At 46.5% G+C, this 15,701-nt stretch overlaps 1 protein-coding gene across 1 annotated transcript in view; it reads right to left on the reverse strand.

The window, feature by feature from the left end:
• Positions 1-13,484, reverse strand: part of TCERG1L (transcription elongation regulator 1 like) — a 194,239-nt gene extending 180,755 nt beyond the window's left edge. The window contains exons 1-3 of the mRNA XM_043926019.1: positions 13,146-13,484; positions 10,931-11,077; positions 10,027-10,207 (exon numbers count right to left, since the gene is read on the reverse strand). Of these exons, the coding sequence (XP_043781954.1) occupies positions 10,027-10,207; positions 10,931-11,077; positions 13,146-13,484 (667 nt within the window). The remainder of the gene's footprint in view (positions 1-10,026; positions 10,208-10,930; positions 11,078-13,145) is intronic.
• Between the last annotated feature and the right edge of the window lie 2,217 nt (positions 13,485-15,701).

A 15,701-nucleotide genomic window follows, 5' to 3' on the forward strand; every position in this document is an offset into this window, starting at 1 on the left:
AAAGTATTAGAGTTTCAACTTCAGCATCTGTCCTTCCAATGAATATTCAGGACTGATTTCTTTTAGGATGGACTGGTTTGATCTCCTTGTTGCCAAAGAGATTCTCAAGAGTCTTCTCCCGAACCACAGTTCAAAAATATCAATTTCTGGGCACTCAACCTTCTTTATGGTCCAACTCTCACGTCTGTATGTGACTACATACATAGCTTTGACTACAAACCATAGCTTTGACTAGATGGACCTCTGTTGGCAAAGTAATGTCTCTGCTTTTTAATATGCTATCTAGGTTTGTCTTAGCTTTTCTTCCAAGCAGCAAATGCTCTTTAATATCGTGGCTGCAGTCACCATCCTCAGTGATTTTGGAGACCAAGAAAATGATCTGTCACTGTTTCCACGTTTTCCCCATGTATTTGCCCTGAATTGGTGGGACCAGACGCCATAATTTGAATAGGTTTTTGAATGTTGAGTTTTAAGCCAACGTTTCACACTCTTCTTTTACCTTCATCAAGAGGCTCTTTAATTCCTCTTTGCTTTCTGCCATAAGGGTGGTGTCATCTGCATATCTGAGGTTGTTGATATTTCTCCCAGTAACCTTGATTCCAGTTTGTGAGTTATCCAGCCCAGCATTTCGCGTGATGTACTCTGCATTTAAGTTAAATAAGCAGGGTGACAATATGCAACCTTGACATACTCCTTTCCCAATTTTGAACCAGTCCATTGTTCCGTGTCCAGTTCTTACTGTTGCTTCTTGACCTGCATACATGTTTCTCAGGAGGCAGATAATGTGGTCTGGTATTCCCATCTCTTTAAGAATTTTCCACTGTTTGCTGTGATCCAAACAGTCAAAGGCTGTAGCATAGTCAATGAAGCAGAAATAGATATTTTTTTCTGAAATTCCCTTGCTTTTTCTATGATCCAATGGATGTTGGCAATTTGATCTCTGGTTTCTCCGCCTCTTCTAAATGCAGCTTGAACATCTGGAAGTTCTTGCTTCACATACTGTTAAAGTCTTGCTTGCAGGATTGTGAGCATAATTTTGCTAGCATGTGAAATGAATGCAATTGTATGGTAATTTGAACATTCTTTGGCATTGCCTTTCTTTGGGATTGGAATGAAAACTGACCTTTTCCAGGCCTGTGGCCACTGCTGAGCTTTCCAAGTTTACTGGCATATTGAGTGCAGCACTTTGACAGCATCAACGTTTAGGATTTGAAATAGCTGAACTAGAATTGTAGCAATGTTTCCTAAGGTCCACTTGACTTCACACTTCAGGATGTCTGGCTCTAGGTGAGTGACCATCACTGAAAGTTGAGGGGCCACAAATATTAAGAAACAAAGTGGGCACAATGTTTCCCCAGGTCCTTAAGACTTTCTGTACACTTCTGTGTGTTTTTGCCTGCTCGTCTTAATCTCTTCTGCTTCTGTTAGGTCCATACCATTTCTGTCCTTTACTGTGCCCATCTTTGCATGAAATGTTCCCTTAGTACCTCCAATTTTCTTGAAGAGATCTCTGGTGTTTCCCATTCTATTGTGTTTTTTTTTTTTTCTATTTCCTTGCATTGTGCACTTAAGAAGCCTTCTCATCTCTCCTTGCTATTCTCTGCTCATGACTCCACCAAAATAATTCTTCATTTATGATACCACGTTTTATTTTGTCAAGTATTTTCATTTTGTTTTTTTTTTTTATATTTTCCATTACTATGATGAGATTCTCTATTTTTCATCCATGTTGCCATCCTTTTCCATTAGACTCATAAATATATGAATCATAGTTATTTCAAAGTTCCTGACTGATAGTTTCAAAATATGTCATCTTAGGATCTGGTTCTACTGATCATCTTGTCTGTTGGCCATTGTTTTCATTTCCTGCTTTGTGTGTTTGTAGTAAGTTTTTTGTTCAAAGCCGGACGTCACATATTTTCACGGTGGTGCAAGCAGTAAAGAACCTACCGGCAATGCAGGAGAGACGCGGGTTTGATCCCTGGATTGGAAAGATCCCCTGGAGGAGGGCATGGGGACCCACTCCAGTATTCTTGCCTGGAGAATCCCATGGACAGTGAAGCCTGGCGGGCCATAGTCCATGGGGTCATGAAGAATTGGACACGACTGAGTGAATTAGCACGCAGATGTCATGAAAAGAACAACAGAGATTGAAGTAAATAGGATTTACTCCTGGAAATGAGCACGCCTTTCCTTCTGCCGAGGTGTCAGTGAACAAGGCGGGTCAGGGTCATCGGGTGCTGACCTGGTTTGAATTTTTTTGCCACAATTGCCTTCCATGCCCCACAGGCCCTTTACCAATGTCTTTTTCTTAGAAAGTTCCGGGGTGTCTAAGTCTTAATATTTGTGCCTCCTCGACTTTCAGCGATCCCCATTTTCCTGTACCACGGTAAAAGGCCACTCTCCAAGCCCGCCCTGCACCAGTGGTAGACGGCTGCTGCTTTTACTGATATTTGTAAGGTTGGCTATGGGGCAGGACTCCTTGGCCTGGGTCAGCCTTGGATAACCTTGTTATCGGCTTCCAATGCGGAGAGTTTCCTAGTGTTTCAGCTTCTTTTATTCTGTTTGAGGGATTTTGAAATACTTTGCGTCCTCACATTTCTCACTTCTCCTCTTCCCAATTTTACTAACATAATTTAAGGTTATGTATTCAGATTATAGTTACTTTTCTCAGCTTTAGTTTGGGGAGAAAAAACTTCTCAGAATTTTCCACTCACTTCTTGACCAAATTAACAAATACTTACATATACTCTAAATGATTGAAAAAAATTGTTGACAATTACAGATATTCTGGAACCTGTCATCACCCCATTCTTAGCTGCTGCTTTAGATTAATTTGTCAGTTGAGGAAACTGAAGAGAAAACAATAAATTTTTATGATATAAAGTTTTCCCAAATTTTCATACTCTATAAAAAATTCTAAAGGGATAGTGTTGTCATGATTTGAAAATTAGAGGAAACAGAGTTAAATCTGTTTTTTTCCTCAGTCTTACTGTTAATTGCTTGACAAAATAGAATCAGTAGGAACAGATTCCAAAATCACCATATAAAACACAAATACACAAAATCAAACAAAACATATAAGGCACAGCAAAAGAATAAAAACAGACTAAAATAAAGGAATAACAAAAGACCGTGAGAAACAGGAATAATAACATGACAGAAAAAATACCAAAATAGGAAGTCAAATATAAGTATGCTGAAGAATAATATAAGTATCCACCTTTAAAAAGCAAAAGCAGAAACTGTACCTTTAAACAACAGGCTTAAACTTAAAACAATTGCGACTGATTCGAATGGCTATATGGCAGAAAACACAATATTTTAAAAGCAACTTTTCTCCAATTAAAAAATAAATTAAAAAGATAAGGAAAACACTGATGAGCAAGATAAAATGTAAATGTGGAATGACAGCAACATTAACGTGAGACGTAGAACTTGAGCGAGAACATTAGAAGAGAAAGCAATCCGTCGGTGGTTCCAGGATGCCTCTTCTCGCTTACGCGTATGGATGACTTCCTGTTGGGCACTTACTTCTTTGATCACAGACTTTTCCCCCTCCTAAGTCTCTAAGGTTTTCCCCACCAGGAGATCCCACCGCATGCTCGACACTGATCTGAAGCCGTGTCCGCGTCTGTGTTCCTGGATGGAGGGGCTCCCCATTCACAGGCTTCAGCAAGACACAGTGACCCAGGTACACGGTTCGGCCACATTAATACATCTGCTGCATTATATTCATTTTTTAAGGAGTTCAAATCAATATTGATGTGCCGTTTGCTTTCTGTCTCACACATCACCTTGTCGTGATCCCACCTCTGTTTACTGTCATAGCTAAGCGTGCTGAAGAATCCTTTCATATCATCTTCTGTCACCTGATCCAAACCATCTTTCCATGCGACTTCATGCCTCCGCCAGCCCCCTGGTGACTTTTCTTTTATTGCTTTGCTGTACCATTCTTTTCTTCTTATTAAGCTAAACCAAGCACTGATTTATACAAAATGCTTACAAGTTCCAGTGCAGCAGCCTTTTCCCAGATCTGTCTTCCTTCTGTATGTTTTGAGTAAATGCATCTTTCATGAAGCAGAGTAGTTTCCGGGGCTCCACCACATCTCCCATTTTTTCTCCCTCTCTCTAGTCTTCTTTGAAAGTCACAGTCAGTATTTTTTCCCCCAGCAAGATATTGGTAGAATCAGGCTCTTTGATCTCAAGCCGAAGGGCAATGCGACACAGACAACATGTAGACAGACTCCAGTCTCCAGCAAACTAATCACGTCCTGTGTCTTTACTGCACAGGAGCTGAGTCTATCATTCTCCGGCTTCATACGCTGAGTCTGAGTTGGTGTATTTCTGAATGGCTCAAAAGACTCTGAAGTCCTTATTTTTAGACGTGAAGAGCAGAGACTCCTCAGAAAGGACCATTTCCATGCTGGTCCTGCTCCCATCTCCCGCTGTGATAAACCTCACACCCTCAGAAGCGATGCAAGTCCATTCCTCCCTAGGATAAAAAGGGCCCCAGTGCTGCATGGGAGAAGGGAGATGCTGGCAGTGGAGACAAAGGGATGAGGCCGCCCCCCAAGCACAGAGACCGTCAAAGAGGAGGGCATGCCTGTGCCAGCCCCGGGCAACCTCGCCCCTCTTGCATCGACCTCTGAGGCCTAGAGCGCTTCTCAGTGCCATCCGTTCACACCGTGATGAGCGATAATCCCTTAAAAAGCCACTAAGTCATTCAGTGGAGCCTTTAGCTTCCGGTACAGTTGGAGCGCTGTGTGCGTTTGTACGCTGGCATTTCTGTTTCAGCAAGGACGTGCTGCCTTCTCTTTGCCCTGCTTCCTGAAGACGGATTCACACTTGCCTGGAGAACCCACGGCTCCAGAGCCGAGGAAGGACACAAAATCCCGACACCCTGGAGAGGGCCCGGGACTCAGCAGGTCCCGCCCAATACTAGGACTCCTCTTAAAAGAAGAGGCCCCGAGCTGGGGCGACTGCCGCCACGCCACCGCTCCCCTCCCGAGGCTTGTCACCTGACGAAACATTTCCTGGGGTTTGTGTGACTCTGCCTGCCCCACTCCAGCGCTGCCTCTCCCGCCCTGGTCAAGCGCTCTGGTCTTCGTTGTGTTTCAGGCACATCGATGTCCCGCCCCTCCCGCAGAGGCCTTCCCTGCTCATCTGCTGAGACCCTCCGCTCACGTCTGCAGACAGCCCGCAGGACCACAGCGCTGGGGGGCCATCTACCAACCGCACAGGCCCTGGGAGACCCTGAGCTGTGAGGGCGCCCTGCAGCGTCTACGTCCACATCGCCGACGGGAGAGGAGGCGCCTCCGATGAGCGCAGACGGGAACACGACTGACCTCCACGCTACGCTTCTCAGGGGCCAACAGGCTCTCTTCAGGTCTGCGTCTAACAGCAAATCACCACCTTCATTCTCAACACATCAGTCTAGCATACACCTAAAAACGAACTCCTTCAAAACACGTATTCAGTTTTAGAGGGTTTACCCCAATTCGTTCAACTTGCGCTAATAAAGACCCTGTGGTGCTGCGGTTCCTCCTTGGCCAACCATAGGCCAGCGGAACGTGGCATCAACAGGGCTCTCAGAGGTCACAGCATCCCTGCCCAACCCAGCCTCCAACTCGCTCCAACAAACCACGTGCTCATTCAGACAAAGCCACTGCCGAGTGCCATAGCATTTGAGCTCACGGTACATTCTGATCAGTACACAGAGGTGCCATCTATCCAGGAGAGGGAAATGCACCGGGCCTGCCAGCCCCGTTTAAAACAGGCAGTTCTGACTCTCTCTCCTGATTCTCCCTGGAGCTCTCATAGCACTTCTTTGATGAATTTAAGGGGCATTAATAAAATATATCTATGATCTGAAGGCCATTTACTCTGAACATAACTTATAAGACAGATCAACTTAAGGTATCACTTATATAATATATCCATACATTAATTACATATTAATATACTATATATAATATGATACACCTGCCTCCTGAGAAATCTGTATGCAGGTCAAGAAGCAATAGTTAGAACCAGACATGGAACAACAGACTGGTTCTAAATTGGGAAAGGAGCATGTCAAGGCTGTATATTGTCACCCTGCTTATATGCAGAGTACATCACACGAAATACTGTGATGGAAGAAGCACAAGCTGGAATCAAGATTGCCAGGAGAAATATCAATCACCTCAGATATGCAGATGACACCATCCTTATGGCAGAAAGTGAAGAACTAAAGAGCCTCTTGATGAAAGTGAAAGAGGAGAGTGAAAAAATTGTGTTAAAACCCAACAGTCAGAAAACTAAGATCATGGCATCCAGTCCCATCACTTCATCGCAAACAGATGGGAAACAGTGTAAACAATGAGAGACTTTTCTTGGTCTACAAAATCACTGCAGATGGTGACTGCAGTCATGAAATTAAAAGACGCTTTCTCCTTGGAAAAAAAGTTATGACCAACCTAGATGGCATATTAAAAAGCAGAGACATTACTTTGCCAACAAAGGTCCATCTAGTCAAAGCTATGGTTTTTCCAGTAGTCATGTATGGATGTGAGAGTTGGACTATAAAGAAAGCTGTGCACCAAAATATTCATGCTTTTGAACTGTGGTGTTGAGAAGACTCTTGAAAGTCCCTTGGGCTGCAAGGAGATCCAACCAGTCCATCCTAAAGGAAATCAGTCCTGAATATTCATTGGAAGGACTGATGCTGAAGCTGAAACTCCAATCCTTTGGCCACCTGATGTGAAGAACTGACTCACTAGAAACAACCCTGATGTTGGGAAAGATTGAAGGAGGGAGGGGAAGGGGACAACAGAGGATGAGATGGTTGGATGTCATCACTGACTGGATGGACATGAGTTTGAGCAAACTCTGGGAATTGGTGATGGACAGGGAGGCCTGGCATGCTGCAGTTTTTGGCAGCAGTTTTGGCAACGGGGTTGCAAAGAGTTGGACATGATTGAGTGACTGAACTGAACTGATATTTATAAATGTATAAATTTATCTAACATAGAACAAAATAATATTTAAATTTATCAATTTATATCAAGTATAAAATTTAAAACAGTAACTTTCAATAACATATCTGAAAATTTACATGTAAAATGTTTTAATGAGTCTATCTGAAATTTTCTCACAAATTACAGCAAAATTGAAACAATGTATCTTTTAACTACCTTCCAACTTTACTTGTTCCCCTCTCTAAGTTCTCAGTCAAGCAGTCCGTAACATAGAAACAACCCCCTAAATGTATTCTTTGTGGCTTCCTGGGTAACTCAAATGGTAAAGAATCTGCCTGCAGTACAGGGGACCTAAGTTTGATCCATGGGTCAGGAAGAGCCCCTGGAGAAGGGCATGGCAACCCACTCTAGTATTTTTGCCTAGAGAATCCCATGGACAGAAATACATTCTTTGAACTTAGGGTCATTTAACACATACTTTCCAGATTACTAATTTCTAAGAATTATGAAATGTATCAAAAAATCAAAACTTCCTTGTATCAGTTCAGAAACTTCCATCTCAAAATAAAAGCTTTGACTTAGTAAAATAGCTCTGATGACAGATTCCCCAAAAGATATGTAAGGCATATTACAGTCTTATGGTTCTAATTCCAAAAAACAGTCCAAGAATCCAAGAAAAGGACCTGACAAGTGGAAGATGAGGTGGACAGTTACTCTACAATCGACCATGTTAGTAAGAAATGATTATTTTATTTCAACCTTTAATATAGCTTAGTCAAAAAAGTCAAGGGCTTCCAGGTAGCGCTAGTGGTAAAGAAGCTGCCTGCCAACGCAGGAGATGCAGGTTTGATCCCTGGGTCAGGAAGATCCCTTGGAGGAGGAAATGGCAACCCACTCCAGTATTACTGCCTGGGAAATTCCATGGACTCAGGAGCCTGCTGGGCTACATGGGGTGACATGAGTCCATGTCACCATAAGTCCATGGGGTGACAAAGAGCCGGACGTGACTGTATGACTGAGCACACATCACAGAATGTCAGAAGGTAAAATTTACACGGCTTTGCTTCAAGTATGAAATATGTGCCACAAAATGGCAAAAGTAAAAATACCCCATGATAGAAAAGCTATGATAATTTGCCAGAAGCTTCTTCAACTAAGTAGATATTTAGCATTCCCACAGGATGGGTTTTCTAAGAAAATTCAGGTAGAATGCAAATGTCAGTATGATATTCAGGAGTGAAGCGACAGGAGGAAAGGTCACTCAAGGCTTTTGTTCGAACAATGAGCTAATTTCACTATTTTTTAAACTATACGTGCTGATGCCTTTGCTGACAGCATTGACCATGCGCTAGGAAAGTAACATATTCTACTTCCATGCCCCAAAGGGCCATCTAAAGCCCTGGGATACTTGTATGTTACATGCTCTCTGATCCTCTCTTGTCATCATTCACTTAGAAAGGACATGTGACCACCTCAGTGTAAAATAAATGTATGCACGTATGATGCTTGCTCAGACATTAGTAACTCAGTGACAGCTGATGACAAGGACAGAGGCACGCTTCAGTCAAGAATCACAGCTTCAGCCGGTGAAAACACGCAAATGCAGGAAGGCCCCTACCCAGGACCCTTCAGCTGCGAACTTTCAAAGACGTGAACGTGAGCGTGCACGTGTCCAGTCAGATTAAGTCAGCTCCTGCGTCTGGCGCACACGTCACACGCACGCCTTCCCGTGTCTGGCGCACACGTCACGCGCATGCACCCTCTCCACGTGGCCGGGCTTTTGTGGACCTCACTGCACAGCGCTGCGTACAGGGCAGCAGGACAATGTCTTTCTTCCAAGCCCAGGAGGCCCAGAAGCAACAATAAAAGCAGCGGTGAGGCAACTGGAACTGCTGTACTTTTCGAGGTACTGTACTGTAAGATTAAAGATGTGTTCTTTACTTTTTCTGTTTGTTTTTTTTAATGTATGATTTGTGTGAATATACTATAAACCTATTACAGCACAGTACTGTATAGCCCATTGTGTTAGCTGGGTACCTAGGCTAAATTTGCTGGACTTACGAACAAATTGGACTTATGAATGCACTCTCGGAACTGAACTTGCTCATATGTAGGGGACCTACTGGAGTTGGGTGTCCTTTCTGACTTATTGATAAATAGCACCCAGAGCAAATTAGACTCATAAGGCAGATAAAGAGGGAGGAAAACAAATGTGTCTCCCAAACCAGCAATGAACTATCCACAGGTACATGTCCTTATTACTAAATTTTAGAGCTACACACTGCGACAGTCTTGGTAGGTAGGAAATTACAAGGAAGATAATGAAATTCTGAAGTCATAAAATATCCTATAATGGAAGGTGTTGCAAGATAACTGTGGCATGGGTAACATTTGCTTTTGTAATATGATCATATGTTAAGGTGATTTTTAAAATCAACTTAAAAATTCATAAGATGATTTTATTCTCTTGTTACTATATAGGTTTATTATATCATCTTTCAACCGGAGATTATTTCATGGGAGTCTGTTCCAGGACAAATGTTCTCTCAGGTCACTAGACTCCAAAGATAGAACCGAATCCATCTCCCAAGCAGCACACTTTCATAGACCTTCGCCAGTATCAACCCCCCACTGCCCCCCCCACCCAAATCTTACATGTGTCTGTATCCTGTGGACCACAGAGCCGTGAACCTTTTCCTACCTAAGAAACACTTTTAAAAAGAGTTGCCTGATCAACTGGAGCCCCTCCTAAGAGCTATCAGCAGAGGATTTGGTCCCATTCTAAAAACAGAGCACCAAAAACGTGATTCTGTGCAAATTGTTTCAACCATCACTTCACCTTAAAACAGATTCCGTTCTCCAAAAGCACAGTGAATAAGCAAACCCAAACTCAATTTCTTCATGAAGAGGAATCCTGACCACAGAAAAGGGATTATATTTTACTGGAAGAATTATGTCATTAAAATGACAAAGATAGTTTTCATACCTAGAACTAGTCTGTAGCTAAACCGAGCAAACAAACAGAAAACCAATCACACGTTGTCACTGCCATCTGGGCACCAACCTGGTGGGGGCTGAGGCGCTAACACCACTGTGGGCAGAGGCCTGGAGGCAGGGGCTGGTCTGGACAGAGACACGGCCACTTGGTTTGTCCATAGCTGAGGCTTTTGGTGCCCGTGAAACAACCTTGATTCCTCAGGATACACCCACGTTGAGTCCAGAGCAAAGGAATTATTTACAAAGATCTGTCCAAAGAGAAAGCAAGCATAACATGTAAGACCACACACAAAATAAAAGCTGAAGACTGTACAATACTTATCCTGTCTAATACTGAATCCTGAAGATTCTATGGGTGGGGAAAGCACTCTAGATGCTTGGGGTTCTGATATCAATCACCTTCGAGGCCTGGTCTCCAGCTATTCACTTGGCTATTCATTTCAGCAGCCAGTTAGCAGATGAGAGAGTCTCCCCACTGAAGTAAGCAGCATGTGGGGAACAGGTCACTGTACTACTTTCCCTTGGTTTTCAAGTAAACAAAGTGTGGCCAGTATATTTTAATTCAAAAGTCAAGACAAACCATTAGAAAGATGACTACTCAAAGGAATAGTGGCAAGAAAATGCTTTTAAAATGTATTTTTGAGTTATACAACGTTTACTGCTAGATTCTGATCAATGGGTAGAAATTTAAAAACCGAAAAATTCAGAAGGTAGATTCTGATTCAGAAGTAGAACTTTTCTATTTTTCTATGAAATCCAAATATTTTACGCTAAAACAAAATCCCCCACCATCACCATCTACTGGTGCTTTTGAACAGGCCAGTCTTACTCTGAAAAGGTTCCTCTCTAGACCTAATGGTGGATCCACTGCAATAAGAAACCAGAAATACACCATGATTTCTGTTATGGGAATACCCAACAACTTAGTAATGAGTAGCCCATCTGTCCAATCAAACTACTTGCATTTTTACCTTACAATTAGGGATCCTTTTGTCCATCCAGCTTTTCCCAACAGGAAGTGGAAGAGCGGATGTGCAGACATGTGGGAAAATGGGCACCAGTTCCACAGAGGAAGTGGGGGACAGTCCAATCGATGGGGAATGACCACCAAACAGCCACTGGAACCCAAGGAAAGAGAAGGGCATGCTCATTAGCCTGTATCAATCAACTCTACTTCATACCAAAAGATGCTGGGGTAGCTGCTTTAAAAGGGAACTTTAAAATGCATGTGTTTGGCTATGAGAAAAATTTCCTCTTTCCAGTCCCTAAACCCCACAAATATTCAAAAATTCTGAAAATTTATAAAAGTTTCTGTATCAGAATCATCACAATGCATTAACAACGCTGCATTCTTTAACATTAGGCAAGAACTTCTGAAGCACAAAATCACGAGAACATGGTAAGAAACGAATTTCTGTCCTGAGAACAAGAGAAACCACAGTGGAAAGGTGAAACGCTGGGTACTCCTTTTATAATTCTTGAATTCTTTTCATAAGCAAGCAGAGAGCTATATTTTATTATATCCTTTTCCATACAACATCTCATATTAGTTATACTCATCACCTTAAAAATAGGGACTAGAAATATTTTCAAAATAAGAGGTTAAGATTCAAAGTTTTCCAAGGTCCACAAATGCAAATAGATTCCAAGGCAAAGAAAATGTAAGTGAGATTATCACATAACTAAAAATCCCAGTGCAGAGAATAAGACAGCAAACGTTGAAAGGGGGCAGACAGTTTAGGAGACAGTCTCTCTAATTAAATTAACTGAATCTTTATCAGTGGAGAATAGGTTCATTGTTCAATGATATGGAATGCTTCAATATGTATTTGTTTTAAAATCATAAAAGCATTTTTGAATTTCCTGTTATGTGAAAATGTTCTTCTAGGATAAATACTGTTATTTAACAGAAAATATGCAGCACAAAATATTTTAAAGATTAATATTGTTTGGGAGAGGTTTTGTGTTTTAAATTTACACAAGAAAAAAAAATGCAGTTTTCCAAACGGGAAAAAAAAAATTGTAGTTCCTTGACATTATATACCTCTAGTGGTAGCACTTGGATATGACAACCCCTTCAAAATAGCAAAAAAAAAAAAAAAAAAAAGGAAAGAAAGAAAAGGAAAAACTACCAATGCTTACTAAAAAAATAATTAAAAAAATACAATATGAACATGAACTGCATCACACATCAAAACACCATATCCAGTACCACATATGTGATGTATCATTACATCCAAAGACCAATTTAAGAAGAGTTAACCACATCTTTTAGAAAGGCTTACAATATAATATTGGAATTAAATTAATGATGTTGTGTATTCTGTCATCCACTCATTTGAATATGCTATTGATGATTGGAATCACTGGAATAAAATACATGCTATTCCCTAATTTAAATCCATCTGCATAGTTAGATAGCACACAATGGATCTTGCCAAAACCAGCTTGCCCTACTCCGTTGCACCATTAATCAAAGGTACAGTCACTTTCTCTTTTTAATTCCAGGTGTGCAACGCCAAACTCCTCTAAAGTGCAATATGACAGTAGCTAATCTAGTGGACCCGGGCAGACCCAGGGTGGGAGTGGAGATCACCCAGTAGCATTTCTCAGTATTAAAGCCAGGGTTTTCCTGCAGGCTTCCACTGGTTTGAATTTTCTTAAACATTGTCCTGAGTCTATTTTCAAATGAAAAAAAAAACAAAACACTAGATCAGAATCAGAAATAGCTATTGATTCCCAGCTTGCTTTTCAAGCCTGGCAGAGGCTGTAAAAGTATTAACTTCTATCCGCTAAGTCGGCCACAGTCCGCAGCGGCAGCGCTGGGCTTTCGAGGCGCCGGCTTCAGCACCGCGCTCTGGACAGCGATCCCGGCCGGGGCCAAAGTTGGGGCGGGCAGTCCCGACTCTGGTTTTGGGGCGCGGGTCTCCAAACTGCCCAGCGAGAGACCGGGAAGAAAGACTTGCAAAAGCTGCCAGAGGCGGAACGGGACGTCGGAGCGTGAACTTTGTTGCCCATGCATGGCTGCCAGGCTGCGCCCTGATGGGCTGGGGGCCCGAGGACCACCGCGGGAGGGGGGAGCGCGCGCCACGGGGCCGGGGCCGCCGGAGTCGGGGCGAGGGCGGCGCCAGGAGCAGGGGGATGCCGGCCACCCCGAGCCCGGGGCAGGGGCCGGGGACGCGTTACCTGCCCGTGGAGCACAGGGTAGCGGTGCGCGGCGGCGGCGGCGGCGTGGTCTGGCGCAGAGGGCAGCGGCGGCAGCGGCAGCAGGGGCTCGCCGGGAGCTTGCCAGGCGGGCAGCCCCGGGAGCAGCGGGCCGGCGGGGGGCTGCGCCGAGGCGAGCAGCACGGGCGGGGCCGCGACCCCCGCTCCCAGCCGGAACAGCCCGGCCGAGCCGGGCACCATCCAAACCCAGGGCGGCGGCGGCGGCGGGTCTGCATTCATCGGCCAGAGGAGAGGCTGCCGCCGGCGGGGCTGGTGCTGCAGCTGCCGCCGCCGCCGCTGGAGCCTGGCGCCCACCAGCATCCTACATCCCCGCGCGGGCGGCGGCGGCGGGGGCGGCGGGCGCCCGAGGTGCGGACCGGCGGCGGCGCGGGCTCCGGAGCCAACTCACTTGGTTCCGCGGCGCGGCCGCTCGCTCCGCCCCTGCCCCGCGCGGGGAGCCCCTCCTCCCGCCCGCCGCCCTCCTCTCCGAGCGCGGCCGCCCAGCACCGCCGCCGCCCCCCAGGCCCCGGGCCGGGCTCTCAGTGTCCCCAGATCCCGGGCTCCAGCCGGCGCGCGCCCCTGGGCCCCCGCGGCCGGCGGCGGGGGAGGGGGATAGGGAGCGGGGAGCGGGCGGGGGCGCGGGGCGCTGAGGGCGCGCCTGGCCGGGATCCAGCGGATCGCGCCCCGGGCTCAGATGTGGTCACAGGAGGCCTCCGGCTCTCGCGGACGGAGCGCACGCCGGGGGAAGGCGCGCACGGCCCGGCCCGGAGCCGGGGTCCAGCAGCAGCAGCAGCGAGCGGAGGCCAAGGTGGAGGCGCTGGAGCCTGGCACGTCCCGCCGCCGGGCGGGGCTCGGGGCGCTGGCGCGGACCGCTCTCTGCCTGGCTTTATCCGGGTCAACCGCGGAGGGCCCCGAGGGGACGCTGGCTGCAGCCTCCGACGCCAAGCGGGCACCAATTGCCACCGGGGACGGGTAGATGACCCTCTCTCTCTGGAGAATCTGCCAAACCCTTTCCCAGGCCCCTAGCGGGCCCTCCGCCCAGCGGCCCCTACGCCGCGCCTCAGCACCCAGGTGCTGCTCTCCGGGCAGGTCGCCTCCGGGCCTTTGCACAGGACGTCCGGTGGTGGCTGGGATTGCCCGTTGTGAGCGGGCCCTGGGCTGTACTGGGTCCAGAATTGTGCGGCTCCTTTCCCCATCGCACGCGGCCTCCGCAGTGCTGCCCTGCGCTGCCTGGGGCCAAGGACCACCACCCCTCCTGGAGGGACCCTCGCTCGGCCTGCACTGTGGAGCCTGGCTTAGCGTTGGGCATACGCAGTCGCCGCCAGGCGGCGCGCGCCCCTGCTGACCTCGGTCCTGCTGCAGACCCGGGTCCCGTGCCGTCTCTCCCTGGGATGCCGGCCGAGACCCAGCCCAGCTCCGGGCAGCTCGCGCAGATAGCTGGATGGAGACTTCCATGTGCTAACGAACTCCTTAGGGCGCCGGAGAAACCTCGGCTCAGCCACAGCGCAAGCCCAGTGCTTCTCAGGAGCATTTGGTGAAGGGCCTTCCTGACGCCTGAAGAAGGAAGGTTTTATGAAGTGTGCTTTTCAGAGCTGGCATGAAGAGTCTACCCTGACCTGAGCAGGAGCGCATGCACCCACCCAGGTACACCCACGGACACACCTGAGACTCTCCAAACACCAGCAGTCCTCCCCTCCAGGCGGGTGCCCAGACCTCCCTCCTGAGATAAGCTGACCATGCAGAGTGCTTTCCATCTGCTTCCAGGGTGGTTTCCTCATTCTCCTAATTTGCTTAATTTCCTCCTGGCCCGGCAGGATTTCTTTTCCATCAGGGCATATGCTAATTTACATAGCTGGCATCTCCATGTTTTCCTCCACGCGAACCATTTTTCAATTAGCAAGTTTATCTCTTTCTTTGATGAAAAGGGGCTGGCAAGATTTTGTTTTTTCTCAGCTACCATCAGAAAGCTCTGCAGATTCGGAGCCTGTTACTCTTCAGTGTCAGCCTTTAATTCATGCACGCCCCTGGTAGGTGTCTTGATCTTGGTGCCCACAGCCAGGCTAAGGGATTGGGGCCAGCAATTTGAGGCAGGCCAATGTGGACCCCTTGAAGGGTCCTGTTTGAATAGGAGTTATTCACCCCTTCTCCACGGTTTGGAGGCTGGCAGTGCCCAGATTGTGTGCTGCTCCCAGAAAAAGGGAAAACCATGTGCATAGACTCCACGCTTCCGGGAAGCAGGCGTTAGCTGTGATCTGGGGGTGCTTCAGATCTGGGGGGAGTGCCACTCATTCCCATGCAGCCCTGTTCTTGGAGTGGTTCTGCTAAAGTCAGCTTTTGTCAACTGGTGATATTTATTCCCCCCCTGGCTTTTTGGTGCCCTGGGCACAGGATGCCTTGGGCAGCTGCTCGGCTCTGAACAAGAGCTGGGAAATCACAACTATGTTCACTCAAAGATCCTCAAAGTAGCCCAGACTCCTCTGCTGCTTCCTGCCATGGGCTTGACTATATTCATTTATCACAGCGCTCGAGCCCCTTTCC

This window comes from Cervus elaphus, chromosome 15 (assembly GCF_910594005.1).
Source record: "Cervus elaphus chromosome 15, mCerEla1.1, whole genome shotgun sequence".
Taxonomy (NCBI): Eukaryota; Metazoa; Chordata; class Mammalia; order Artiodactyla; family Cervidae; genus Cervus; species Cervus elaphus.